Raw genomic sequence first — 23763 nt, forward strand, 5'->3', positions numbered from 1 at the left:
TGCATTCTATTCCGTTCTTGGCTCAGCCTTGTGGAGCGTGGCTCAGCACTGTGCCGTGGTCTCTGGGGGAAGCAAGGAAGGCTCAGAGCCCCATAGAGACCTTGTCACACTCCTTCCACTTGGCATCACTTCTGGCCTCTGAATACATTTCCCTTCAAAGGGTGCACTGCTTATCTCCCCAACTTCCTCCATTTCCATGTATGGGGAGGCAAGCAGGGCATGGCTGGAAAGTCGTCACGGTACCGTGGGGGCCGTCGGCATAGCAGAGCTGGAGGCAAAAGTCACCCGTGAGTCACACTGTCCTGTGCACTTGGCAGTGTGGTGACATTTCACTGGAGTCACTATGCTGGAGATTTTAAATAAGTCTCCATGCAGTGGTATTCAACCCAGCTACCTTCATTTCAATTTGAAAGGAACTGAAATTAAAATGGCCTAGGCTCTATGGCAGGCCGAGATATGGCTGTGTTCCCACTGGATGTCAGGGTTTCTTTGGGACGTTGTGTGGGCAGGGCTTTGGCACCTTAGACTGTGAAGCTGCACAAAAAGAAAGAACATGTGGAGAACACATAACTCTCTCATACACCATCCAAATAACTGCAGGGAGAGCACTGGAGAGGCCCTGATTTTCCTGGGCTTCCATGTGCCTGCCTAGTAAGCGTATTCTTGCCTTGCTGGGCACAGGTTTTCCTTAAATGCACTCTCTGTGCTTCCCATCGCCGGCCACCAGTGACAATACCCAGCAGAAAGAGGTTGGGGCTCTGTTTCTCAACAATGTAAGGACATTGAATCATCTGGCCAGCCCTTGCCTGTGACAGGCATTATGTGACAGAGCAGGCGGCAAACAGTAGCCTGAGATAGCGGTTCAGGATCTGTGTGGTGGCACAGGAGTTGGGAAGGCTGAGGGAGAGGTGGAGACAGTCAGCTGTCTCCCATGGGACTGGGGCAGAGGGTGAGGAAGCAGGGTGTTCTTCTGATCCTCTCCGTATGTTGGAGAATCTGCAAAAGAGAAAAAAGAGACTCTTGGGAAGATCACTGCTGGGGCTTTAGTTACGTGTTTTGGGAGGACACCGGGTGTGCTGGGCTGTGAGTCATTTGGTAATGATGAGCTTCCCAGCCCACATTTTCTGTCAGGTTGCATTAGCCTGCGACGGTTATGACTACTAAATTGGGGGCCACTGGACAGCTGCAGGTGCGTGCTAACATCCTTAGCAGCCTGCCATTACCAGGAAGATGGCAGGTGCCCCAGTGCATCTTGTATGTGCATGATAAGGTGGAGGTGTGATTGAGCCTTGCTGAAAGCTGACCAAGTCCGAGAACCAGCTGCAGTTATCGGCCCGGGCCTGGCTCAAATGGAATCAGACTGAAGACTTGGAGCAAGCTATACAAATCACATAGAATAAAGAGCAGGATGTGATCTTGATCAAGGTCCTCCTTCCCCCACTTCAGCAGATGATGCAACTCAAATTGGAGGGCTAGGATGTAGTATTACTTCCAAAACACAGCATCCCAGCCTTATCCCTCTGATCTGAGAGTGGTGTTGTGTAAGACACAGCCTGGCTTCAAAGTTAGCCTAGATTGGGCCTTGATTCTCATCTGCCCTCTGTGAGACCTGGAACACAATTCTTCATCAATTTGCACCTCATTTGAAGTCTTTCATAAAAGATCATTCAGACCTGACAGCTGCCTGCCCTTCCACTGTGTCTCTTGCCACTTGCCTGAGGCTGCCTTGAGCCCCAGCATACTATTTCAGTCTTGGAACATGCTTGTTTTTTTCTAATCACCACCAGACTTGTGCCTGGAATACCTTTTGCCCCTCTGCAGTCTACCACAGTGAGCACCTTCTCATGCTTTCAGGCAAGTGTTAAGTGCTCTTTGTGAGAGGAAAACCTGCTCATGCGTTCTTAAGGCCATCACTTCCTTGACTGGGAGGCGCTGGATGACAAGGACCACACATACCCCACCCTGCTTTATTTTTGCATCCTAGAATCTCTTGTAGTAAGTTTGAAAAATGCTTGCTTGAAGGGTTACATCAGTGTGGTCGTACCTTGAAATAGAGTGAAATCCATTTCATTCTAGCCTCTATTGTCGTCATAGAAACATCCTGCCATCCTTGTGTAATGATTTTGCTACTGTAATCTCTTCCCAGTACACACCCAATGAGAGAGGTTCATTTTATTTTGAACATCTAAGACAAATTTCTATGAACTTGATTTCACATCATTTTTCCATGGTCTTGACATTGCAAGGCCATTCCCACAAGGATTTCAGATAATGTGATTTAATATTTACTCTGGCATGGCAATATTGTCTGTTTAGATGTCATGACTCAATGTCAGTTTACATCATTGAATTTTTTTCAGGGAAGGGTGAATTAATAATGTTAAAGCAGGCCTTATGTATAGCCACTTACTGTAAAGCCACTTTAAAAGTGCTTTAAAAAGCCATTTTAAATGACTACACCATACATCCTGAATGATTGGGCTAGAATCTCAAATGTTGCCTATTTCATAGTGTAAGGGTATAGAGCTATCCCTGTTCCCAATTAGAGGAAATTTTTCCTGACTGTATAAAAACATTAAATTCAGTTTAGTAAACATTTATGAAATATCTATGTGCTGAGCATGGTGTTCTTAGCCAAATGTGATTTCCCTGCCTACCTTTCACATGCCGTTTAACCTCGGCAGCCATGGCACCCCTAACCAAGGTGACAGCTGGGCTCATGGTTCACCTGTCTCTGAAACCCTGGTGCAGAACAGCACTGTTTTTGCCGGTTCCCTTGCTTGCTCCATTTTCTCACCAAGTTATCCACTGGGGAAAGGGAGGGTATGGAGCAAAGGAGGGAAGGGGAGAGAAGAAAATACGGATAGTAAGATTCAAATGCCTAAAGACAACATCACTTACTGCAGCTTCATTTTCAATAAAATCTACAAAGGATTTTTAAACTTTAAACGGATGTGCTTTCTCTAGAGTTTATTGTTCCAAGTGGACCAAATAGAGAGTCAGTCAAGGAAAACCTTGGGCTTTGAGGTGGAAGAAGCCTGGGTTTGAACCCTGGCTCTGCCATATGCTGTTCATATGTTTTGTGAAAAATATAGATTTTTTTTTTAAAGTGTGTCTTGAAAGATTGCTGTGAAAATTAAATGAGACCAGGAAGATGACCTGGTAGTTCTCTTATCCATAAAATGGAAGTAGTGCTGCTTATCTCAAGGTGGTGGTGCCAAGGGTTAAATGAGAAATACGGAGAAAAGAGCCCAGTACAGTGACTTCTGCTCAAGAAATACGCCTTCCCCAATAAGGCAGATGAATCTGCTTCCCAGCATGTAGTAAACAGAGGAAGGCGTTCCTCCTCTTCCCACACAAAGCTTGGAGTCAGCTAGACTCTTATCAATGTCCTGCAGTGTGTGGTTTTTAAGGGCAATACGAAGATCTCAAATTCTAGATGAGAAAGTCTTAAGGGGGCTATGTTGATATGGAAACAAACCCAAAGGTGATTCCTCAAGGTTTCTCCAGAGACACCTGGAAATAGTGGGCTAACCAGGAGTTTCTTGAAGGCTCACCCCAGCATCCATGAATGGACTCTGCCTTCCCATATCTACTTTTCCTCTGAAACATTTCTGGGTGTCTACAGTCCTGTATTGTAAAAGGTACTTTCTTGTCATCTGTAAACACAGGTGGCTTAATTGTATTAAATAACACATTTCACTCTAATTAATAGGCATGAATTAGAAGCTACTTCATTCCACGTATCATCCTAGATACTAATGGTGTCACCTACAACTCAACCATCTCCAGCCATATGTCTTTTCAGCCCATCATTCACGTGGATGCCAGAACAGTTATTCTAAGATGGAACTCTGTGTTTCAGTGGCTTTCCATTACCTACACTAGCTTTTCCCAAAAGGTATTCCAAACAACGATAATAGTGGGAAGAAATAAACAAGATGCTGCATTCGAGTTCAATAGGTCATTTTGATTTTTTCATTGATGATGATGTTTTGTTTTTACCATAGGACAAACAAGAGCTTATACGATCACAGTATTCCCTTTGACTCTTAGAAGAAGATTCGGTATTTGTCCACAGTCATCTTTTTCCCATATGAAGTCTGTTAACAACATGAGCTTCAGAAATATGAACCTGTAGAATAGAGTTCAGAGTCCTTAATTTTTGCTCTCATCTCTTTCTGGATTCCAGCGTTCTGCTTGCCGTGCCATGCCCCTTTACTAGAAAGCCAATCCCTTCCTCATTACCCCTCACTCCTCTCTACCCTGGCTGCACTCATGTCATGTAGAAATTCTTGTATAAAACCATCCCTTACTCCCCTGGTAGAGCTGTTTTTTCTTCCAAACTCCAATTGTACTCTGAATATAGACCATACTTTGTTGTGCTTGTTGATTTATATGTATAACTCTTAAAATCTGTATGAACCTAAAGCCATTTTCTTTTTTTCTTTTTTTTTTTTTTTTTTTTTTTTTTGAGACGGAGTCTCTCTCTGTCACCCAGGCTGAAGTGCAATGGTGCCATCTCAGCTCACTGCAAGCTCCGCCTCTCGGGTTCACGCCGTTCTCCTGCCTCAGCCTCCCGAGTAGCTGGGACTACAAACACCCACCACCACGCCTGGCTAATTTTTAATATTTTTTTTTAGTAGATATGGGGTTTCACTGTGTTAGTCAGGATGGTTTCGATCTCCTGACCTCGTGATCCACCCATCTCGGCCTCCCACAGTGCTGGGATTACAGGTGTGAGCCACCGTGCCCGGCCTTTAATAGTATATGTTTTCAACTTTTTCTTCATATTAACCTTTAAGCAACTAAACTATTGGTACAATTAATTACTTAACTGTGCTGCTGGTAATGGTAACCATTCAGATAATTCTGTTCAAATGAATTATACCTGGCTTTGGAATTGTACCTGATTTTGGATTATGTTCTATTGCTTACAGCTATGTGGCTTTGAGCAAGTTGCTCAAACTCTGCAAGCCTCGGTGTTATCATCTATAAAGTAGGATAATAAAAGCCATAGGGCTATTGAAAGATTTAGAGAAAATGTAAAGTGTCATGTATGATACATACCACTTTGTAGGTCCTTGGTAAATTCACGTGATGGTGTTTTCATTGTAAAGTACTTAGCACAATACCTAGTTTGAACCAGGCACTGGGCAACTATTGGTTCTGGTTTCTTTCTTTATTATTTATTTGTTTGTTTGTTTGTTTATTTTGAGACGGAGTCTCACTCTGTTGCCAGGCTGGAGTGCACTGGCACCATCTTCTAGTTTCCTTCCTTCCTTCCTTCTTTCTTTCCTTCTCTCTCTCTCTCTCTCTCTCTCCACCCCGCCCCCCGCCGTCTCTCTCTCTCTCTCTCTCTCCTCCCCTCCCCTCCCCTCTTCTGTTCTTTTCTTTTCTTTTCTTATTTATTTATTTTGAGACAGAGTCTCACTCTGTTGCCAGGCTGGAGTGCAGTGGCACCATCTTCTCCTTCCTTCTTCCCTCCCTCCCTCTCTCTCCCTCCCTCCTTCCCTCCCTCCCTCCCTCCCTCCCTCCCTCCCTCCCTCCCTTCCTTCCTTCCTTCCTTCCTTCCTTCCTTCCTTCCTTCCTTCCTTCCTTCCTTCCTTCCTTCTTTCCTTCCTTCCTTCCTTCCTTCCTTCCTTCCCAGACTCTCGCTCTGTTGCCAGGCTGGAGTGCAGTGGCACAATCTTGGCTCACCGCAACCTCCAACTCTCTGGTTCAAGCAATTATCCTGCCTTGGCTTCCTGAGTAGCTGGGATTACAGGCATGCACCAACACACCCAGCTAATTTTTGTATTTTTAGTAGAGACAGGGTTTCACCATGTTGGCCAGGATAGTCTTGATCTCCTGACCTCATGATCCACCCACCTCTGCCTCCCAAAGTGCTGGGATTACAGACGTGAGCCACTGCGCCTGGCCTAGTTCTAGCTCCTTTCTTCATCCTTCCAGGAATATTAAACCAATCTTAGCAACTTGATCATCTCCAGCCAAACATTTAATATTCCAGGAATATTAAACCAATCGTAGCAACTTGATCATCTCAGCCAAATACTAATATGACAATTATGATGTGGTCATGAGCATTTCCTTAATAAGGTGTCAGTGGAGGCAGAGGATAATGATTACTGCCCTTCAACACATATTAGGCCAGATAACCTCTTCCTTCTTAGAATCAGCTTATCATCTAACATAAACAGGGTTGATGCAAATAAACAGATATAGATTGAATGCCTGCAGAACAGTAAAACAATAACAAATGATTTGCAACCAGTTTTAAGCAGAGCATTGTATGAAGTACAAAGACAAAGAAATTCCAGTTTTACACCTTTGGCATTTTCAATCTGCCAGGGGGCAGCTAGTATCCCAACAATAATACCTGTTTTTAAAATGTAGATTTTATTATTCAGGTGTGATGAAGCCAACAAATCAGGAGACAATCAGCATTGGAAAAGAACACTTGTTTGACTCCATTCCCAAGAGGAATGGACACGCCATACCACACAGGGCCACACAGAGAAGCACCATCCTCCAGGAGGAAGAGAGAGTGAGGGGAAGCCGGGGGAAAGAGCCTTTTCTTGGTTTCCATAGAAAGAGATGGGCTAGGCAGGATAAATAGGCTTAGGGTTGACTACTTTGAATAATTTCAGCAGCCTCTGGAGCATGGGAGTTGCTATTGGCTGTCTGGTACCAGCCCTGGGGAGATTAGGCTACGGGAATGGGGGTCCAGAAGGTAAAGGAGGAGGTTGGCTTTATGGGCTTTGGATTGGTTTGCATATAAAAGGTGTGCTCCCGGATGAGTCCTTTACCATTTTTAGGAATTGGCTAGCCCTGGAAGGACAGTCCCTGCAGGGTCCACAAAACCATGAGATCAGAGAATGTGTACAGGTATCCTCCGGCTTTGGCTAAGTAGAGAAGGCTTGATGGATGAGATGTGCTGTGTTCCTTTATGTGATCATCAGTCAGGTGCAGCCGTGTGAGGAGATGCAGGAGAGGCTTAGGAAAACAAAGTTTATTATACTCACAGGTCCTAGCAACAGGAGACGTGCCACGCCACGCAGGGTCACATAGGAAAGCACCAGCTTTGGTCAGGAGGCAGACAAGGGGCATAAGCAAGGTGACAACCTTTGCTACCACTTTTGTTGGGGTTTCCGTGGTTAAGGCAAGGCAGGGCTGGGTAAACAGTTTGGGATTTGCTAGTTTGAGTAATTTCAGGGGACTCTAAGCTATAGAGGTGGTCCCTATCTACCTAGTACCTGGCCTTGGGAAGGCAGAGGAATATCGCCTCCTGGAACGTGTGAGCCAGCTAGAGGACGTCTGGTTGTGAATTGATTAGATTGCATATCAAAGGCGTGCAGCTGAGCCCTTTGCTGTCTCTAACCAGAAAGGCAGTCTCTCCCCAGCCAGAAAGTTTTAAAAATATCAAAATACCAGTTTAGCAGTTCAGCAGGTTTTTATAAAGTTAAACATATACTCTCCAGTGACCCAGTAATTCTACTCCTAGACATTTACCCAAGGGGAATGAAAAAGTTATGTTCATAAAAAGTCTGTACCTGAATGTTCATAGCAGCTTTCTTCATAATTACCAAAAAGTGAAAGTAAACCAAATGTCCTCTGTTGAATGGATTGAAAGCCTGTGGTATATCCATGCCGTGGAATACCACTCAGTAATAAAACAGAACAGACTACTGGTATACATACTTTAAATCTTAAATAGATTATGCTAAGTGAAAGAAGTCAGAATCAAAAAGCTGTATATATTATTGTGTTCCTGTGACAGTTTAGAAAAGGCAATGCCACAGGAACAGAAAACAGATCACTGGTTGCCCAGGAGAGAGGAGAGCTGACTTCAAAGGGAGAGCCTGGGGGACTCTTTTGGGATGATGAAACTACTCTATATTTGTCTAAAGGGGTTGCAATATGACTTACGCACTTGTCAAAACTGGTAGAACTGTACACCAGTGAAAGCAAATTTTACTGTCTTAATTTTTTAGCAATAAAAAATTAAAAACAAAACAAACAAAAATATATCGAAATACCACAATATACAGAAGATATGAAATATAAACAATACAGATGTAGAGATGCCAAGATGAAGCAGGGGAATTCCAAACAGAAAGTATAATGTCAGTAAAGGCCCAAAGAAGGGGAATATTTGGCACATGAATATAAGTACTCTTAGTCCAATTTGGTTAGAGCATTTGGGGTATAAGAACTTTAGAGATAATAATTGTATTCCATAGGAACCTGGGAGTTATTGAAAGAGAATGATTGGATTAGCTCTATTTTTTAGAATGTTTCCATTTCTAGCAGTAGGGTGGCTGCAGCTGGGGCCATATTCAGGTAAAAACAGAAGGGAGCATTAGTTCATACTCAAGTCAAAAGAAAATCACCAATGTGCTGTCAATAAAATCAAGCCTCTCCATCACCTAGCTCTTTAACTTCCTTTACTGATTTATCATTACTGTTTAAGGTTGAATTGGGTTGTTTTTCATATGGATTTTGTCTCTAGATCTTCGTTTGTTGCCTCCGTTCTATTAAATTAGAAGTGGCCACTGCAGCGACTACCATAGAATTTGGAAGCCGATGCTGTTTTGTAAAACAAAGACACAGAAACACTCCTTTCTATACAGAATCATGATTCGTTTATTTCAGTGACTCCAGAAAAACAGATCTTTTTTTTTTTTTTTTTTTTGCAAAGCCATGTTTAAGTGAAAGGCAAGAAAGTAATGAAGTTACCATATTCACTGATAGTTGGGTAATATGAATTGTTTTAATCAGTAGCTATTAGAAATCAATGTAATTATTCATATTTAACAGTTGTGGTGTGCATAATTTTAACCCCTGCATTGGCTACGGTTAGAGAGCAGACTAGAGATGAGAATTTTGGCATCTTTTCAGTTCTGTTACTGGCTCGAGTGTCTCTAGAGCTGTGAATATTGCTGCAGTGAAAATCAAGTATCCATTGTTTTATAGAATAAATGCATTCTTGATGAATTGCCTGTAAAGAAAATCCCAATATATCAAATACTATTATCCTATTAGCTAATGTTACAAAATCAGAAATATATTTTTCTGGCAATAATCTTTTTGCAAAAGAAAAATTCATGCTTATCCTTGGATGTTATCTTGCTGCTTGAAAAAGTAAAGAAGTCATATTTAATAATCCAGCCAATGTTTCAACACACACATTTAAAAGAAAAAGAAATTTCTTGTACTAATATTGCTCCAAGTGATCCTTTAAATGTTGTGCGAAATAATGAAAGCTTGAAGGAAAATAAGAGCTGAAATGAAAAATAAACGTACAAGAAAAAATTGCTCAGCTATATATATTCTCTCAGTATATGTCCATTAAGTAATTGATAGGTGTTGAATTTTCTGTTATAAATCCAAAGTTAATTGAAATTTGGCCTGTGCCCCTGATTTTTTTCATAGCCTGACAAAAAGAAAATGTCATATAAAGAAACACATTTTACATGTGATGTGCTAAGTGCCCAGTAGAGCAGTGAGACTGCTGGGGAAGAAGAGCAGGAGAGACTGACTCTGCCTTTACAGAGGTAACCTCTGAGCAGGGTTTTGAAGGGTGAGGAGTAGTTTAGAGTAGGAGAAAAGCACAGACTCTGGAGCTGGACTTCCTGTCATTACTTCCGGAATGATCTTGGGCAAATTTACCTCCTTCATTTTCTCATCTGTAAAACTGGAATGGCATTTGTAGCTACATCAGAGGCCACTATGGAGAGTTAATACGTGTAAAGAACTTAGAACATTATATTGAGCGTGGTAATGACTCAATACATGTGCTGCTGTTTGTTCCACTATTAAGGAGGAGAAAAATGTGGAGCCCGAGGTGGTGGATTGCTTGAGCCCAGGTGTTCAAGATCAGCCTGGGCAACATGGGGAAACCCTGTCTCTGCAGAAAGCAAAACCATAAATAAATAAATAAATGAACAAACAAAAGATTAGCTAGGTGTAGTGGCCTGCACCTGTAGTCCTAGCTACTCAGGAGGGTAAGGTGGGAGGATCACCTGATCCTGGCGGCAGAGGTTACAGTGAGCCAAGATTGTACCACTGTACTCCAGCCTGGGTGACAGAGTGAGACTCTGGGCTCAAAAAGAAAAAAAAGAGAGAGAGAGAGAGAGAGATGGGAGGGAGGGAGGCAGGGAGAGGGAGAGACAGAGAGAAAAACGTTTTTGCAAACAGGTAACAGCCATTTTTTATTCTGTAAAAGTTCAAATTGCTTCCTCTTTAATGGCTTTTACAAATGAGCAATTTAATGCAAGATGTAGGAAAGAAATGGAAATAGGGTATAACCATTCAGAAAAGAACCACAGAGGCCCTGATTGATGAGGAGGGGAAGAAGTTACCATGCATCAGAGGGCTACCTCATGACACGCTATTGTGACAGGTACTTCAGATTGTCACTGTGTTGTTACCTGATGCACAGGAAGTCCCTTTTCCACACTGGAGAATAGGCAGTGAAACAGTGACAGCTGAAGAATGAAACCGCTTGACTACAACACACCACTGAGGAGGCCTTAAGAGACTGATACACAAATTACTACATTAGCTTAAGCCATGTTAGTAACCCCTGTCTACTCAAAGGGTCTCCTTTCTCTGCAGATTTTTATAAGAAATTTTTATATGAAATCAATAGATAGGATGAAAGCCTCTGAGTGAGTGCTTTGTGACAGGTAACCATTACAATTATGGAAGATGTCATTTGCTGGAAATAAGTTAATTGGCTAGTAACGGGTTACTTATTAAGGTATATAAATCAGGATGAGGAAAGTAGAAAATATAGTGAAGAATTACACAAAATCAGAACAAAAGGGAGGGCTTACTAGGTGCCCCCTTTACCCGTGGATTTAAATAATCGTTGATGTAACCAGAACTCGAAAGCCATTGATTTTACAATTAACAAGAGATAAGGGAAGCAAGTCTTTCTGAAATCCTGGCTTTGACAGGCACATCGTGATTATTTTGGTAACCAGTTGCCTGGCTTACAAATTTCTCACAGGTGATTCGTTTTGTATATTGAGCTTCTAATTTAATCAGTAATGCCTATGTTTGTTTCTGTTTGTGTATGAATTAGGAACTCAAGGAGAAATTAGATTCCAGTCACAAGCGAGACATAGAAGGCATGGGAGTTCCGGAAATCAAGTATGGAGATTCTGTCTGCTTTGTACAGCATATAGCCAGTGGTCTGTGGGTGACCTACAAAGCACAAGATGCCAAAACTTCCCGCCTGGGACCTCTGAAAAGAAAGGTGAGAGTCAGAATGTCTGTCTACAGTTGTTTTACCCTGAGTTGGAAGCAACTAGGCAATAGAAGTGATTCTGAGAATCAGGTGGATGTGATTGTGATTTACTTCTTACTATTCGGAAGAGTTATTTTGTGATAGATTGTACACAGTTTCTTCCATACTTCAGCCTAATGTGGATACTTTGACCCCATATTCAATGGGGGAAAAAACCAAATACACAGAAAATCTGTAAGGAGGAGATGGTGTGCTTAATGCACTCTGAAACCCTATCTAAATGGCTTTTGGTGATTTGCTGTGTTGGGATTATCCACATCATTGCTCCCTTCATTTCAGTGGATAATTGAGTTATTGTGCAGTTTTCATAAAAGACTAAATAGATCTCTACAGAGAAAACGCAGATTGCATAATAACAAGCCCACAGGAACCCACTGGCAGAAAGAAGAGATGTTGTGGAATGACAGTATCCACAGATTGTATCTTGATTTGAGTGGTGCATCACAGCCTGCTCCAGTGAGAAAAACTAGCTTGGGTACATGCAGCATCTTTCCACCAGAAAGTCAATTGCCATAACAGTGTTTCTTTTGGTGGGAACCAAGTAATGGATGTCAAGGATGTGATGCTTTTATCCCTGAAAAACCCTTATAAAATATGGGTTTAAATAGTCAGCTAGTCCCAGAATAAGGTGCTGGAAGGTACTGTGCTCTGTAGTTGAGGTATAGCAGCCTAAGGTAGTCATGATGAAAAGTTTTCCAGAATGCAGGTTATGGTAAGAAAGGATGTTGAGAATGAACATAAGGTAATATCTTAATTTTGTGTAAGGCAACACAGACTAGGAAGATATCTAGAAAAGGGGAAATGAAGTGATCAAGAGGGGATAGAAAATACAATAAATAAGAGGCCACATAATCTGGCTTGTATGAGACCAACCCTTCCTCTGAAAACAGCTGCACAGGCTGGATACAGTACCTTCAAAAAAAATGGAAGGTTTCAATAACCAAGCCAGCCAAAACATACGCACAAAATATTGCACACAGAATGTAAGTGCACTGAGGTGAGCCCACCTTCGTCTTTGTTTTTCCCCTCAGCACATTTGCTGATTTGCAGAACTAGGGAATGGGATCTTGCATTAGCTCAGTTGTGCTAAAGAGTCAGATTAGACATAGGTTCAGCCAAGGCTTCTGGAACTCAAGGGTCCAAGAGTCCAGAGTAGAGAGAACTGCAAAAACATGTGCCTAAAATTCTACATGCAGTTTCCTCTAGAATCCTAAGCTGACCGTGGATGGGGTGTGAAGCCAAAATAGTAAACGCAAAACTGCTGTGATCATGAAGAGCAAAGCAGAGGTGTTGACATTATGACAGTACTAGGGATATACAAGTCAGAGTTCAGGGTGTGACAAGTTGGAATGACCCTGGGAAATACAGTAGGCTTTCAGTTGAGCTTCAGAAAAGCTACACCCCAGGAATGAGGGCTACACGCTGGAAATAAGAACAAATGGAAAATAAATGCCAAAAACTCATCCTCTACTCTTACCAGCCTATCAGAAGAAAATTCAATCCTCTGTAGAGTACAGTAATACCCTCTAGAGCCTCTACAGTTTTTGAGACCTACTAAGGCATTGGTAGCATTTAAAGAAAGTAGAATTTGTGGATCTGGGCTGTAACTCTGGGTGGGCAGGGACACACTCCAAGGACTCTGCAAATGTGGAGAGATCTCATTTCGCATTGTTGACTTATTGTACCTGTCCATGCCTTTCTCTTCTAGGACCATAGCCCGCACATTCATTTAACTGTTAGAATGTATGTGTGAACTGGGGAGGTGCTTTTATGAACTCTCCCCAGCTGGTGCGATAGTGCTCAGCTCTCGACAGGGCGACGCTGCTTCATTTCCTAGGAAGCATGTTAAGTGCCCTCTCTAAAAATACAAAGGATGTCTGAATCTGTGCCGTGTTTTATGAAATGAACAAAACAGTAATCAACAGAAACCAATCAAGCACAAACACAATGAAACACCTGATGAGTAGCCACTTTAAAGCACCCTCTTTCCTATTCCCACCTTAGGCTTCTTCTCCCTGCTCTTCAGTTGTAAGATTTCTCCGAGAGAAAGAAGGACCTTAGGAACTGGGCTGCTGAGATCAGTAGGGTTCATAATAACAACATTCTAGCAACTGCATCTCCCCCCAGTTCTCATTACTTTCTCATTTGGCTGGCCAGTTTAAAGGTGTTATCTGAACAAGCAAAACCTAAGAATTTTGGTCTTTAAGGACCAGAAATCTGGGACCCAGGCCAAAGTAAACGTAGTGGCAATGTATTACTAAACCCCAATGCAGCATTGCTAACCAGTTGCTGAGGTGTTCTGACAAAGGAATATTTTCTAACAGTTAGTGATTCCAATGGTAACAGTGTCCTTTGCTAATGCTCACACTGCAGTATACAGATGGGATGCAAAGTCTTGTTTCAAAAATGAACAAGCCTGAATTCTAATTCATCATATCAGGAAGTACCTTCAAAATAATAAAAAGCAAGGAAAAGATTTTTCACATGGAAAGGAAAATAAGTTGCTTCTTTAAGCTAAAAATGAGAGAGGCCAACAATCTTTATTCTATAGATACTTTCTAGAGCCACACGTTTTGTCCGTGTTGACATGTAGACTTCCAGGATCTACACATTGTCTGTCTTTGCTTACTTCCATCAAGAGGAAACCATGTCAAGGAACTTGGATCAGGATTTGACCTCGACTTGAACCAGGATCAAACTGTCTCACTTAACACACTTGATCTTTTTTTTTGTCGTTGTTGTTGTTGTTTTTTTGTTTTTTTGTTTTTTTTTTTTTGAGACCGAGTCTCGCTCTGTTGCCCAGGCTGGAGTGCAGTGGCCGGATCTCAGCTTACTGCAAGCTCCGCCTCCCGGGTTTACACCATTCTCCTGCCTCAGCCTCCCGAGTAGCTGGGATTACAGGCGTGTGCCACCACTCCCGGCTAATTTTTTGTATTTTTTAGTAGAGACGGGGTTTCACCATGTTAGCCAGGATGGTCTCGATCTCCTGACCTCGTGATCTGCCTGTCTCGGCCTCCCAAAGTGCTGGGATTACAGGCTTGAGCCACCGCGCCTGGCCCACTTGATCGTTTTAAGGGAAAAAGCCACTGACCTCCACATAAGTGGGTAGCCCCTCCCAAAAAAATTGTGTCATGGTGTCCTTAGTGACAAGTACATATGCTTAGCTTCCAGATAACTGGTCTAACATCAGTACTATACTGCCTCTGATAATAAACACTCATTGAGCACCTATTAGATTCTAGGTACCATGCCAGTTGATGACATGTAAATCATTGAATCCTGCAAACAACCCTCTAAGATAAGTCCGTTTGCAGATGGTGAAATCCAAAGCAAATGGGGGTTAAGTAACTTGCCCAAGGTCACACAGCTGGTAAGTGGCATAGCAGGACTAGACAAAGGTCTGCTGATATCAGAGCCCATGCTTTCAAATTGGCTCTCTAGCCTCCAAGAGAAGCCAGCTACCACCTTGAGCTGCTTTCCCCAGCCCTACAGTTAACTAACTCAGTGTAGTTGGCCTTCAGTCAAGAAACCAAGCCTGATCCCAGCACAGGGTTTTGCTTTACATTGTCTTTTTCTTCAATTCATCTCTGGAGGAAGAGACTTTGAACACAGTGACTTTTCCCATTTCCAAGGGTAAGATTCCATGTTCATTTTAAGAGAAAAATCGATTATGAGATATGTTATCACCCTTTCAAATCTAGGCCTGAGGAATGTGTCATAACTCATACCATGGTGGCACATAAAATTTCATTTTCATCAAAGCACTGTGTCTAAGGAATGATGCACATGTCACTAACAGGGCATATGGGTGCAATAACTTTGCTAATGTCCCATTCTCAAAATGGACGCAGGGGAGCTTATTTGGAGAAGGGAATAAGAGGGATGAGGGAAATACTGTGGGAAATGTTGACTGTCCATATGTGGAATAATTGTAACCTTAGAGCTTCTGTCCCTTGCCACGTGGGTAGGTCATACTCCATCAGGAAGGCCACATGGATGATGGATTAACACTGCAGAGATGCCAGCGTGAGGAGTCCCAGGCTGCTCGGATCATCCGGAACACTACAGCCTTATTCAGCCAGTTTGTCAGGTATGTTAGCTCCTTTCCTCCTCTACCTAGTGAGTTTGACTCTGTGGCCTTCCAACACCACCACCCACCTCTTTTTGATACTGTGAATGTTTTCAGGAAATAATGATACACCAGCAAAGAGTTTTACCATCAAGAGCTTGAGGCTGAAACAGATTTCCTACACAGGTGAACTCCTACTAGCTTCACCCTTTGCTCAACAAATGCCTAAGCTCCATTAGTTATTCAGATTGGAGGGATGAATATCCAAGATCTTTGCATGACAATTAAGTGAAAAGAGCTGGAGTGCATTGGTCCATTTTATATTTGTGTGTAAAAAGAAAAACAGCAAAGAGGAACTGATACACTCCCCATGTATTATGTAGGAAGGGTTTCTCCATCATTTAGAATTGCTGCTATGGTTTGGATCAAAGTAGCTTTGCACTGGAAGCCTTGGGTTACCCAACTGTGGCTGTGGCTTAAATGAGAAAATTAACTGAACTGCCTGCTTGGATCATAATCCCTCCAGTCTAAATAATGCTTCCAAAACAGAACTCTGTGGATTGTTTTCACCAATTACCATGAGAAACTGATTCTGTTGTAAACTGTGCAGTGTTCCAAGATCATTCTTCTCTTGTAGGAAAATCTCTCGAAAGCCAAGGGGTGTAAATTACATGTGTGAATTTGCATGAAATGAGAACTTTGTTTTAGATCTTGACTTTTCTTGCTGTTGAAAGACTGCAGTCCAAGGGATGTGTATTAGGAAACAGGCTGGGCTGCCGTTGCAGTTCAGAGTAAACTTTTACTTCTTGTTTAGGTAATAATATAAAGTAGGTAGGTGGTTTAAGGAAAATAGGTGGCCTAGCTACTGGGGCTCAGGTTCCTTCCATCTTGCTGTTCTGACATCTCCCAAGATTCTTAAAGTGCATCCCTGGACCAGAGCATCAGCATCACTTGCAAACTTGTTAAAAAATGCAGATTCTCAGGTTTTACCTCAAACCCACTGAATCAGATACCCTCAGAATAAGATCCAGCAACTCATATTGTTATAGGCCCTCCAGGTGATGCTGATGCATACTAAAGTTTAAACATGACTGCCCTACAATAGAGATCTTAACCTTGGCCACATGCTAGATTTATCTGGGGAGGTTTTAATACCCTGATGCCCAGGCTACATCTTAAACCAATTGCATCAGAATCTGCAGATGTTGGATCCAAATGCCGGTATTTTATTGAAGCTCCCTAGGTGATTCTGACATCAGCCTCAGTTGAGAACTGCTATCCTGGGATGTTTCTCCATTCACATGGTCAAAATGTCCAGAACAGATTATAGAGGAAAAAAGCAGAGGCGGAAGTAGGAAGAGTTACCTTCTTTCTACCTAGAAGTAGAGAGAAGTAGAAAGAGGCAGAAGCTGCGATGTCTTGGGGGAAAGGGAGAGTGATTGCTACTGTGTAAAGCTTTCTGGAGAGCTGATGAAAACGTTCTGAAACTGATCATGGCAAAGGTTGCACAACTCTGAATATTCCCAAAGCTACTGAACCTTTGAATTGTACCCTTTAAATGGGTGATCATATGATATGTGAACTGTATTTCAATTAAGTTGTTATTTTAAAAAGTCAGTGGGAGTTATGTGCCTGACAATGGGGAAATTATTTTTAAACATCTTTATTGAGGTAGAATTTACATATTACAAAATTCATCCTTTTAAATGTACAGTTCCATGAGATTTTGTTTGTTTTTTGTTTGAGATAGGGTCTCACTGCAGCCTTTCCGCCATCTGAGCTCAAGCAATCTTCCCACCTTAGCCTCCTGAGTAGCTGTGACCACGCATAAATACCATCACACCAATATTTTTTTAATTTTTTGTAGAGATGGTGTCTCACTATATTGCCCAGGCTGGTCTCAAATTGCTGGGCACAAGTGATCCTCTCACCTCAGCCTCCCAAAATGTTGGCATTATAGGCATGAGCCAGCATCCCTGGCCAATTCAGTAAGCTTTCATATATTTATTTGCAGAGCCTTACAACCATCACTGCAGTTCAGTTTTAGAACGTTTCCATCCCTCCAAAAATATCTCCTCATTGCAGTTTATTCTAGTTGCCACCTACAGCCCTAGGCAACCACTAATCTGCTTTCTGTCTCAATTTAATACATTAATAAATCATGAAATATGTTGTCTTTTGAATCTGGCCTTTTCACTTGGCATTATATTTTTGAAGCTTATTATTTTGTTTCTTCACTTATTTATTGCTGCAGAGTGTTCTTTGTGTGTGTGTGTGTGTGTGTGTGTGTGTGCGTGCGCGTGTGTGTGTGTGTAGAGGGAGAGTTCTATATAGATAGAGATGCATATATATCACATTTTACTCATTTAGTTGATGAACAGTTGATAGTTTCCATTTTGATTACTAAGAATAATGTTTTTTGGATATTAGTGTAAAAGTTTTCAGATATGGTTTCTGTTTCTCTTGGGTAAATAGGAGTGAAATTGTTGAGTCATATATAAATTTGTATAATGTTTTGATATATTTTTATTGTGGTAAAATATATATCACATCCAACTTATCATTTTAGCCATTTTTAAGTTTAGTGTCATCACCACTATCCATCTCCACATTTTTTAATCATCCCAAACTGAAACTCTGTATTTATTAAACGAGAACTCCCTATTCTCCTCTCCCTCAGCCCCTTATAACTTCTACTGACTCTTTGCTTCTATGAATTTAGCTATTCTCAGTACCTCATATAAGTGGAGGCACATAGTATTTGTCCTTTTGTGTCTGGCTTATCTCACTTAGCAAAATATCTTCAAGGTTTGTCCATGTTGTAACACGTAACATGATTTCATTCCTTTTTAAGGTTGAATAATATTCCATTTTATATAAATACCATGTTTTATTTATTCAATTGGGTATGTTTAACTTTATAAGAAACTGAAAAATCTGTTTTGCAAAGTGGATGTACCATTTTACATTTCTCTTAGAAATGTCTGAAGTTTCTTTTCATTACATCTTTTCCTCCATTTGTCACTATCTGACTTTTTGATTGTAGCCATACTAGTAGCTATGATACTAGTAGATATTATCGTGGTGGTTTTAGTTTGAATTTCCAGAATGAATAATGATACTGGACATCTTATCATGTGCTTATTAGCCATTCATGTATCTTCTTTGGTAAAATGTAATTAAGTATTTTGCCTTTTCAAATTGGGTCATTTGTCTTAAAATTAAAATTTGAGAGTTGTTTGTATCTTCTGATTATGAGTTTTTTGCCATATTTATGATTTGCAAATATTTTCTCTTGGTCTTTGGCTTTTCTTCTCATTTTTTAAAAATGGTGTCTTTTGAAGCACAAATGTTTTATTTTTGATTAAGTTCAATTTAACATATTTATGGATTGTGCTTTTGGTGTCATACCTGAGAACTCTTTACTCAAATCATCATGATTTTCTCCTCTATGTTTTTCTAAAAGTTTCAGAATTTTAGCGTTTACATTTAGGTCTGTGATCCATTTTGAGTCTATTTCTGTGCATAGTATGAGGTAAACGTTTAAATTAATATTTCTGTATGTGGCCATATGGATATCAGATTTTTCCGTGCACGGTTTTCTGGAAAGACAACATTTCCCCATCAAGTGACCTTGGCACTTTTGTCAAAAGCCAAGTGATCATAAATGTAAGAGTTTCTTTCTGGGCTCTTAGTTCTCTTCCATTGATCTGTATGCCTGTCATTATTCAAAAATAACACTGTCTTAATTAATGTACCTATAGTAAGTATTGAAATAATGTAGAGTGAATGCTCCAATTTTGTACTTCTTTTCAAAATTATTTTGGTGCTTCTGGGTCCTTTGTATTCCCATGTGAATTTAAGGGTGAGTTTATTTTTGTCCAAAATAATTCTGCTGGAATTTTCATAGGTATTAAATTGAATCTAGAGATCGTTTTGGAGGACTGTTAGCCTCATAATATTAAGTCTCCCAATCTACAAACATAATATGTCTATTTATTCTTCTTTAATTATTTTCAGGAAGATATTGTGGTTTTTATTATATAAGTCTTGCACTTATTTTATGAAATATATTCCTATGTATTTGATTCTTTTTGGTGCTACTACAAATAGAATCATTTTTTGATTTCATTTCAGATTATTTTCTGCTGGTATATAGAAATTAAGTTTTAGAAATATTGGACTTATGTCACTGACCTAATGGAAATTATTTATTCAGTGGGCTTTTTGGAGAGCAGGTGGATTCTTTAGAATTTTTTACATACAGGATTATGTCCTCTGTGAATAAAAAGATATTTATTTTTTTCTTTCCAATAGGGATGCCCTCTATTTGTTTTTCTTACATGATTGCACTGGCTAGAATATCCACTACAATGTGGAATAAAAGTGATGTGAACAGACATTCTTGTCTTGTTCCTGATCTAAGGTGGGGGTGGGGAGAGGGCAGGAAACATCAGTTTTTCACCATTAAGTGTGGTTTTGGCTGTAGGATTTTTGTAGATGCCCTTTATCAGGTAGAGGAAGTTCCCTTCTATTCCTAGTTTGTTGAGAGCTTTTATCTGGAATGAGCATTAGATTTGATCAAATGCTTTTTCTTGGTCTGTGGATATGAACATATAGTTTTGTCCTTTGTTAATATGGTTTATTACATTAACTGGTGGGAAATCGGGTATTGGTGTTTCTGTTACTGTTGAATTGTTATCTTCTACTTCAATTCCATCAGTTTTTGCTTCACATATTTTGGTTTCTGTTGTTAGGTGCTTATATGTTTATAACAGATGTATATTTCTGATAAATTTGCCCTTTTGTAATTTTAAACTCTTTTCTTTTTTTCTCTATGAACATTTTTGTCTTAAGTCTATTTCACAGAGCCATTCCAGGTGTCTTATGTGTAGATAATGTTTTTTGTTTGTATGGCATGTTGTCGTCAGTCCTTGTACTTTTAACCTATTTGTGTCCTTGAATATAAAGTGTGTCCCTTGTAGACAACATATATTTGATTTTTAAAAATAGTCTGACAATCTCTCCCTTTCATTGGTATGCCTAATCCATTTATAAGTAATATAATTATTTAGATAACTGGATTTATGTCTGCCACTTTGCTATTTATTTCTTATGTCTCTTTTATTTATTTATTTATTTTTTGGTCCTCTGTTCCTCCCTTACTACCTTTTTTTGTGTTAAATATTCTCTAGTGTAACATTTTAATTATTTTGGGTTTTTAAAAATACTTTTTTGAGGAGTTCTTTTCTTTTTTCTTTTTCTTTTTTTTTTTTTTTCTTTTTTTTTTTGAGACAGAGTCTCATTCTGTTGCTCAGGCTGGAGTGCAGTGGCGCAATCTCGGCTCACTGCAAGCTCCGCCTCCCGGGTTCACGCCATTCTCCTGCCTCAGCCTCCCGAGTAGCTGGAACTACAGGTGCCCGCCACCATGCCTGGCTAATTTTTTGTTTTTTGGTAGAGACGGTGTTTCACCGTGTTAGCCAGGATGGTCTCGATCTCCTGACCTCGTGATCCGCCTGCCTTGGTCCCCCAAAGTGGTGCGATTACAGGCGTGAGCCACTGCCCGGCCGAGGAGTTATTTTCTTAGTGGTTGCTCTAGGGAATTGAATATATATTTAACTTGAAATAATGCACTTCAAATTAATACTAACTTAACAAATAAAGCAACTTTGCATTAACATTTTTCCATTCTTTGCCTAATCCTTTGTGATAATATTGCCACTTGTATTACATCTTCATAAGTTATAAGCTCAGCAACATGGTTTTATAATTATTTTATGGAGTTTTTTTAAATCAATTACAGGAACAAAAGAGAAAGATATGTATTTTTATATTGCTTCCAGTATTTACCTGCATAGTTACCTTTACCAGCGTTCTTTATTTCTTTGCGTGGATTCTAGTTACTGTTTGGTGTCATTTTCTTTCAGCCTGAGGGACTTCCCTTAGTATTTCTTACAAGACAAGCCTGTGACCATTTGCTGACGGGCCTGTATGTGTGGCTGGATTTTGTTTTCTGCTTGTGTGGGAAGCAATAGATAGCTAGGGTCCTCTCCAGTTTTTCCTGAGCATGTGTGTGGCCTTGCACATTGCCTACTCTGCCCTATCAGAGCTGTTTCGCCATGAGGCAGTAGGGGGAGGGACATGGAAGCATCAACAGGCTGAAACACTGAAATTAAAAAAAAATAAATTAAAAAAATATATGTATATATACACACACATACATACACACACACACACATACACATACATATATAGACACACTGGGCCGGGTGCTGTGGCTCACTCCTGTAATCCCAGCACTTTGGGAGGCCAAGGCACGTGGATCACCTGAGGTCGGGGTTTGGAGACCAGCCTGACCAACATGGAGAAACCTGTCTTTACTAAAGATACAAAAATAGGCCAGGTACAGTGGCTCAGGCTTGTAATCTCAGCACTTTGGGAGGCTGACGGGCGGATCACATGGTTAGGAGATCGAGACCATCTTGGCTAACTCGGTGAAACCCAGTCTCTACTAAAAAATTCAAAAAATTAGCCAGGCATGGTGGCGGCACCTGTAGTCCCAGCTACTCATGAGGCTGAGGCAGGAGAATGGTATGAACCTAGGAGGTGGAGCTTGCAGTGAGCCGAGAGCATGCCACTGCACTCCAGCCTGGGCGACAGAGCAACACTCCATCTCAAAAAAACAAAAAACAAAAATAGCCGGGCATAGTGGCGCATGCCTGTAATCCCAGCTACTCAGGAGGCTGAGGCAGGAGAATCACTTGAACCCAAGAGGTGGAGGTTGCAGTGGGCCAAGATCGCGCCATAGCACTGCAACCTGGGCAACAGTAGTGAAACTCCATCTCAAACAATAAAATAAAAAATAAAAATAAAATAAATATTTGATTTTTTGTATGCCTTTAGTCAATTTCCAGAGTCCAGAGATTGTTGTTTTGAATGGTTTTGTCCAATTTTATTATTATTTTGTGAGAGAAAGGTTTACTGAGCTCTTTACTCAGCTATTAGGTCCCACCCTCAAGAGGGAAATTCTTGATTCTTCCAGGCACAGGATATTTTAGAAAAAGATGACTAATGAAAAAATATCAATGCTGAGGGGGTGTGGGCTGCGAAAGTTATAGTATATTTGGATTTTTTAATAGCTAGGCAGTAAAGGAGAAAAAAACATTTTGGAAGTAGATTCTTCTTCCCCATCTCTTTTGAGAAACCAACTTTGTATGCTGTGTGCACACGGAAACCAGGAGGAGGGGTGGCCTTCTGGGAGCACATTAAGGATAAGGGAATAGGGAAGGAACAAGAAAGAAAAATGAAGAAGAGGTTAAAGTTTCATCATGCTATCTCATCATCCTCTGTAGAGTTGCTGGGAACTGTCCAGTAGAATGAACAGTGTGATCGATTAAGGAGTCTGAAAAACTCTGCCGAGGAAAAGATACTGTCAGCTGTCCTCTAAGTTTAACCTTAGAAGAGAGACAACAAATAAATCATTATGTTATGATAAATATTCAGAATCACCTGGGATCTCACTTGAATTTAATAAAAGAATTCATTGGCAAAGGCCCAAGAATATAGTGGGACAGGCTATAGGGAGTTGAAGAAGATGGGGAGGGATAGGTGCCAGTTGTAGTTATTTCTGAGTTGAGGCTCTGACTTATCTCTGGACATTGGGCTTTTCTGTCTGAGGTTCTTTTAGAGTAGAATATGAACACCATGATGCTTTCCAGAAGTAATGTCTGTTTTCACCATTGCTTCCCATGCCAAGCATGTGATATGTCTTATTTTTTGAGGAAGGAATGAATCTGCCCTAGTCTAGTAGAGGACAATAATATTCATGTTTCTTCAAGGGACAAGTTGAAGTAGTCCAGCAATGAGAGCCCAACAGACAAAAAATTAGACCTGAAGGACCCTGGCAATCAAAGAATGCACCTTTCCTATTTTCCAGGTGCTAAATGGAAGCATAAGAGGCCTAGCAGCAACCCAGATATCACACTGATAATGCCAGTGGCAAAGCTGAGACCTGAAATGTCCAACTCCCTGTATGGTGCCTATGCTGCCTCAGTGAGCTACAAAAAATGTCTATAAACCTCTTGCTGTCATCTTTTCCAATCATATAAAGAATTATTCTTGACCGGCCTCGGTGTCTCTAGTAAAATGAAAGTGTTTTTAAAACAAAAAGCAAGGCCGGGCGCGGTGGCTCAAGCCTGTAATCCCAGCACTTTGGGAGGCCGAGACGGGCGGATCACGAGGTCAGGAGATCGAGACTATCCTGGCTAACATGGTGAAACCCCGTCTCTACTAAAAATACAAAAAACTAGCCGGGCGTGGTGGCGGGCGCCTGTAGTCTCAGCTACTTGGGAGGCTGAGGCGGGAGAATGGCGTGAAC

At 40.9% G+C, this 23763-nt stretch overlaps 1 protein-coding gene across 7 annotated transcripts in view; it reads left to right on the forward strand.

The window, feature by feature from the left end:
* The window catches only part of RYR3 (ryanodine receptor 3), a 566003-nt gene that overhangs the window by 251936 nt on the left and 290304 nt on the right, over positions 1–23763 (forward strand). For all 7 annotated transcript variants that reach the window (XM_005559076.5, XM_065547708.2, XM_065547709.2 and 4 more), the window contains exons 11-12: positions 11093–11266; positions 15286–15407. In XM_005559076.5, the coding sequence (XP_005559133.3) occupies positions 11093–11266; positions 15286–15407 (296 nt within the window). The remainder of the gene's footprint in view (positions 1–11092; positions 11267–15285; positions 15408–23763) is intronic.

Source organism: Macaca fascicularis, chromosome 7 (genome assembly GCF_037993035.2).
Source record: "Macaca fascicularis isolate 582-1 chromosome 7, T2T-MFA8v1.1".
Lineage (NCBI taxonomy): Eukaryota > Metazoa > Chordata > Mammalia > Primates > Cercopithecidae > Macaca > Macaca fascicularis.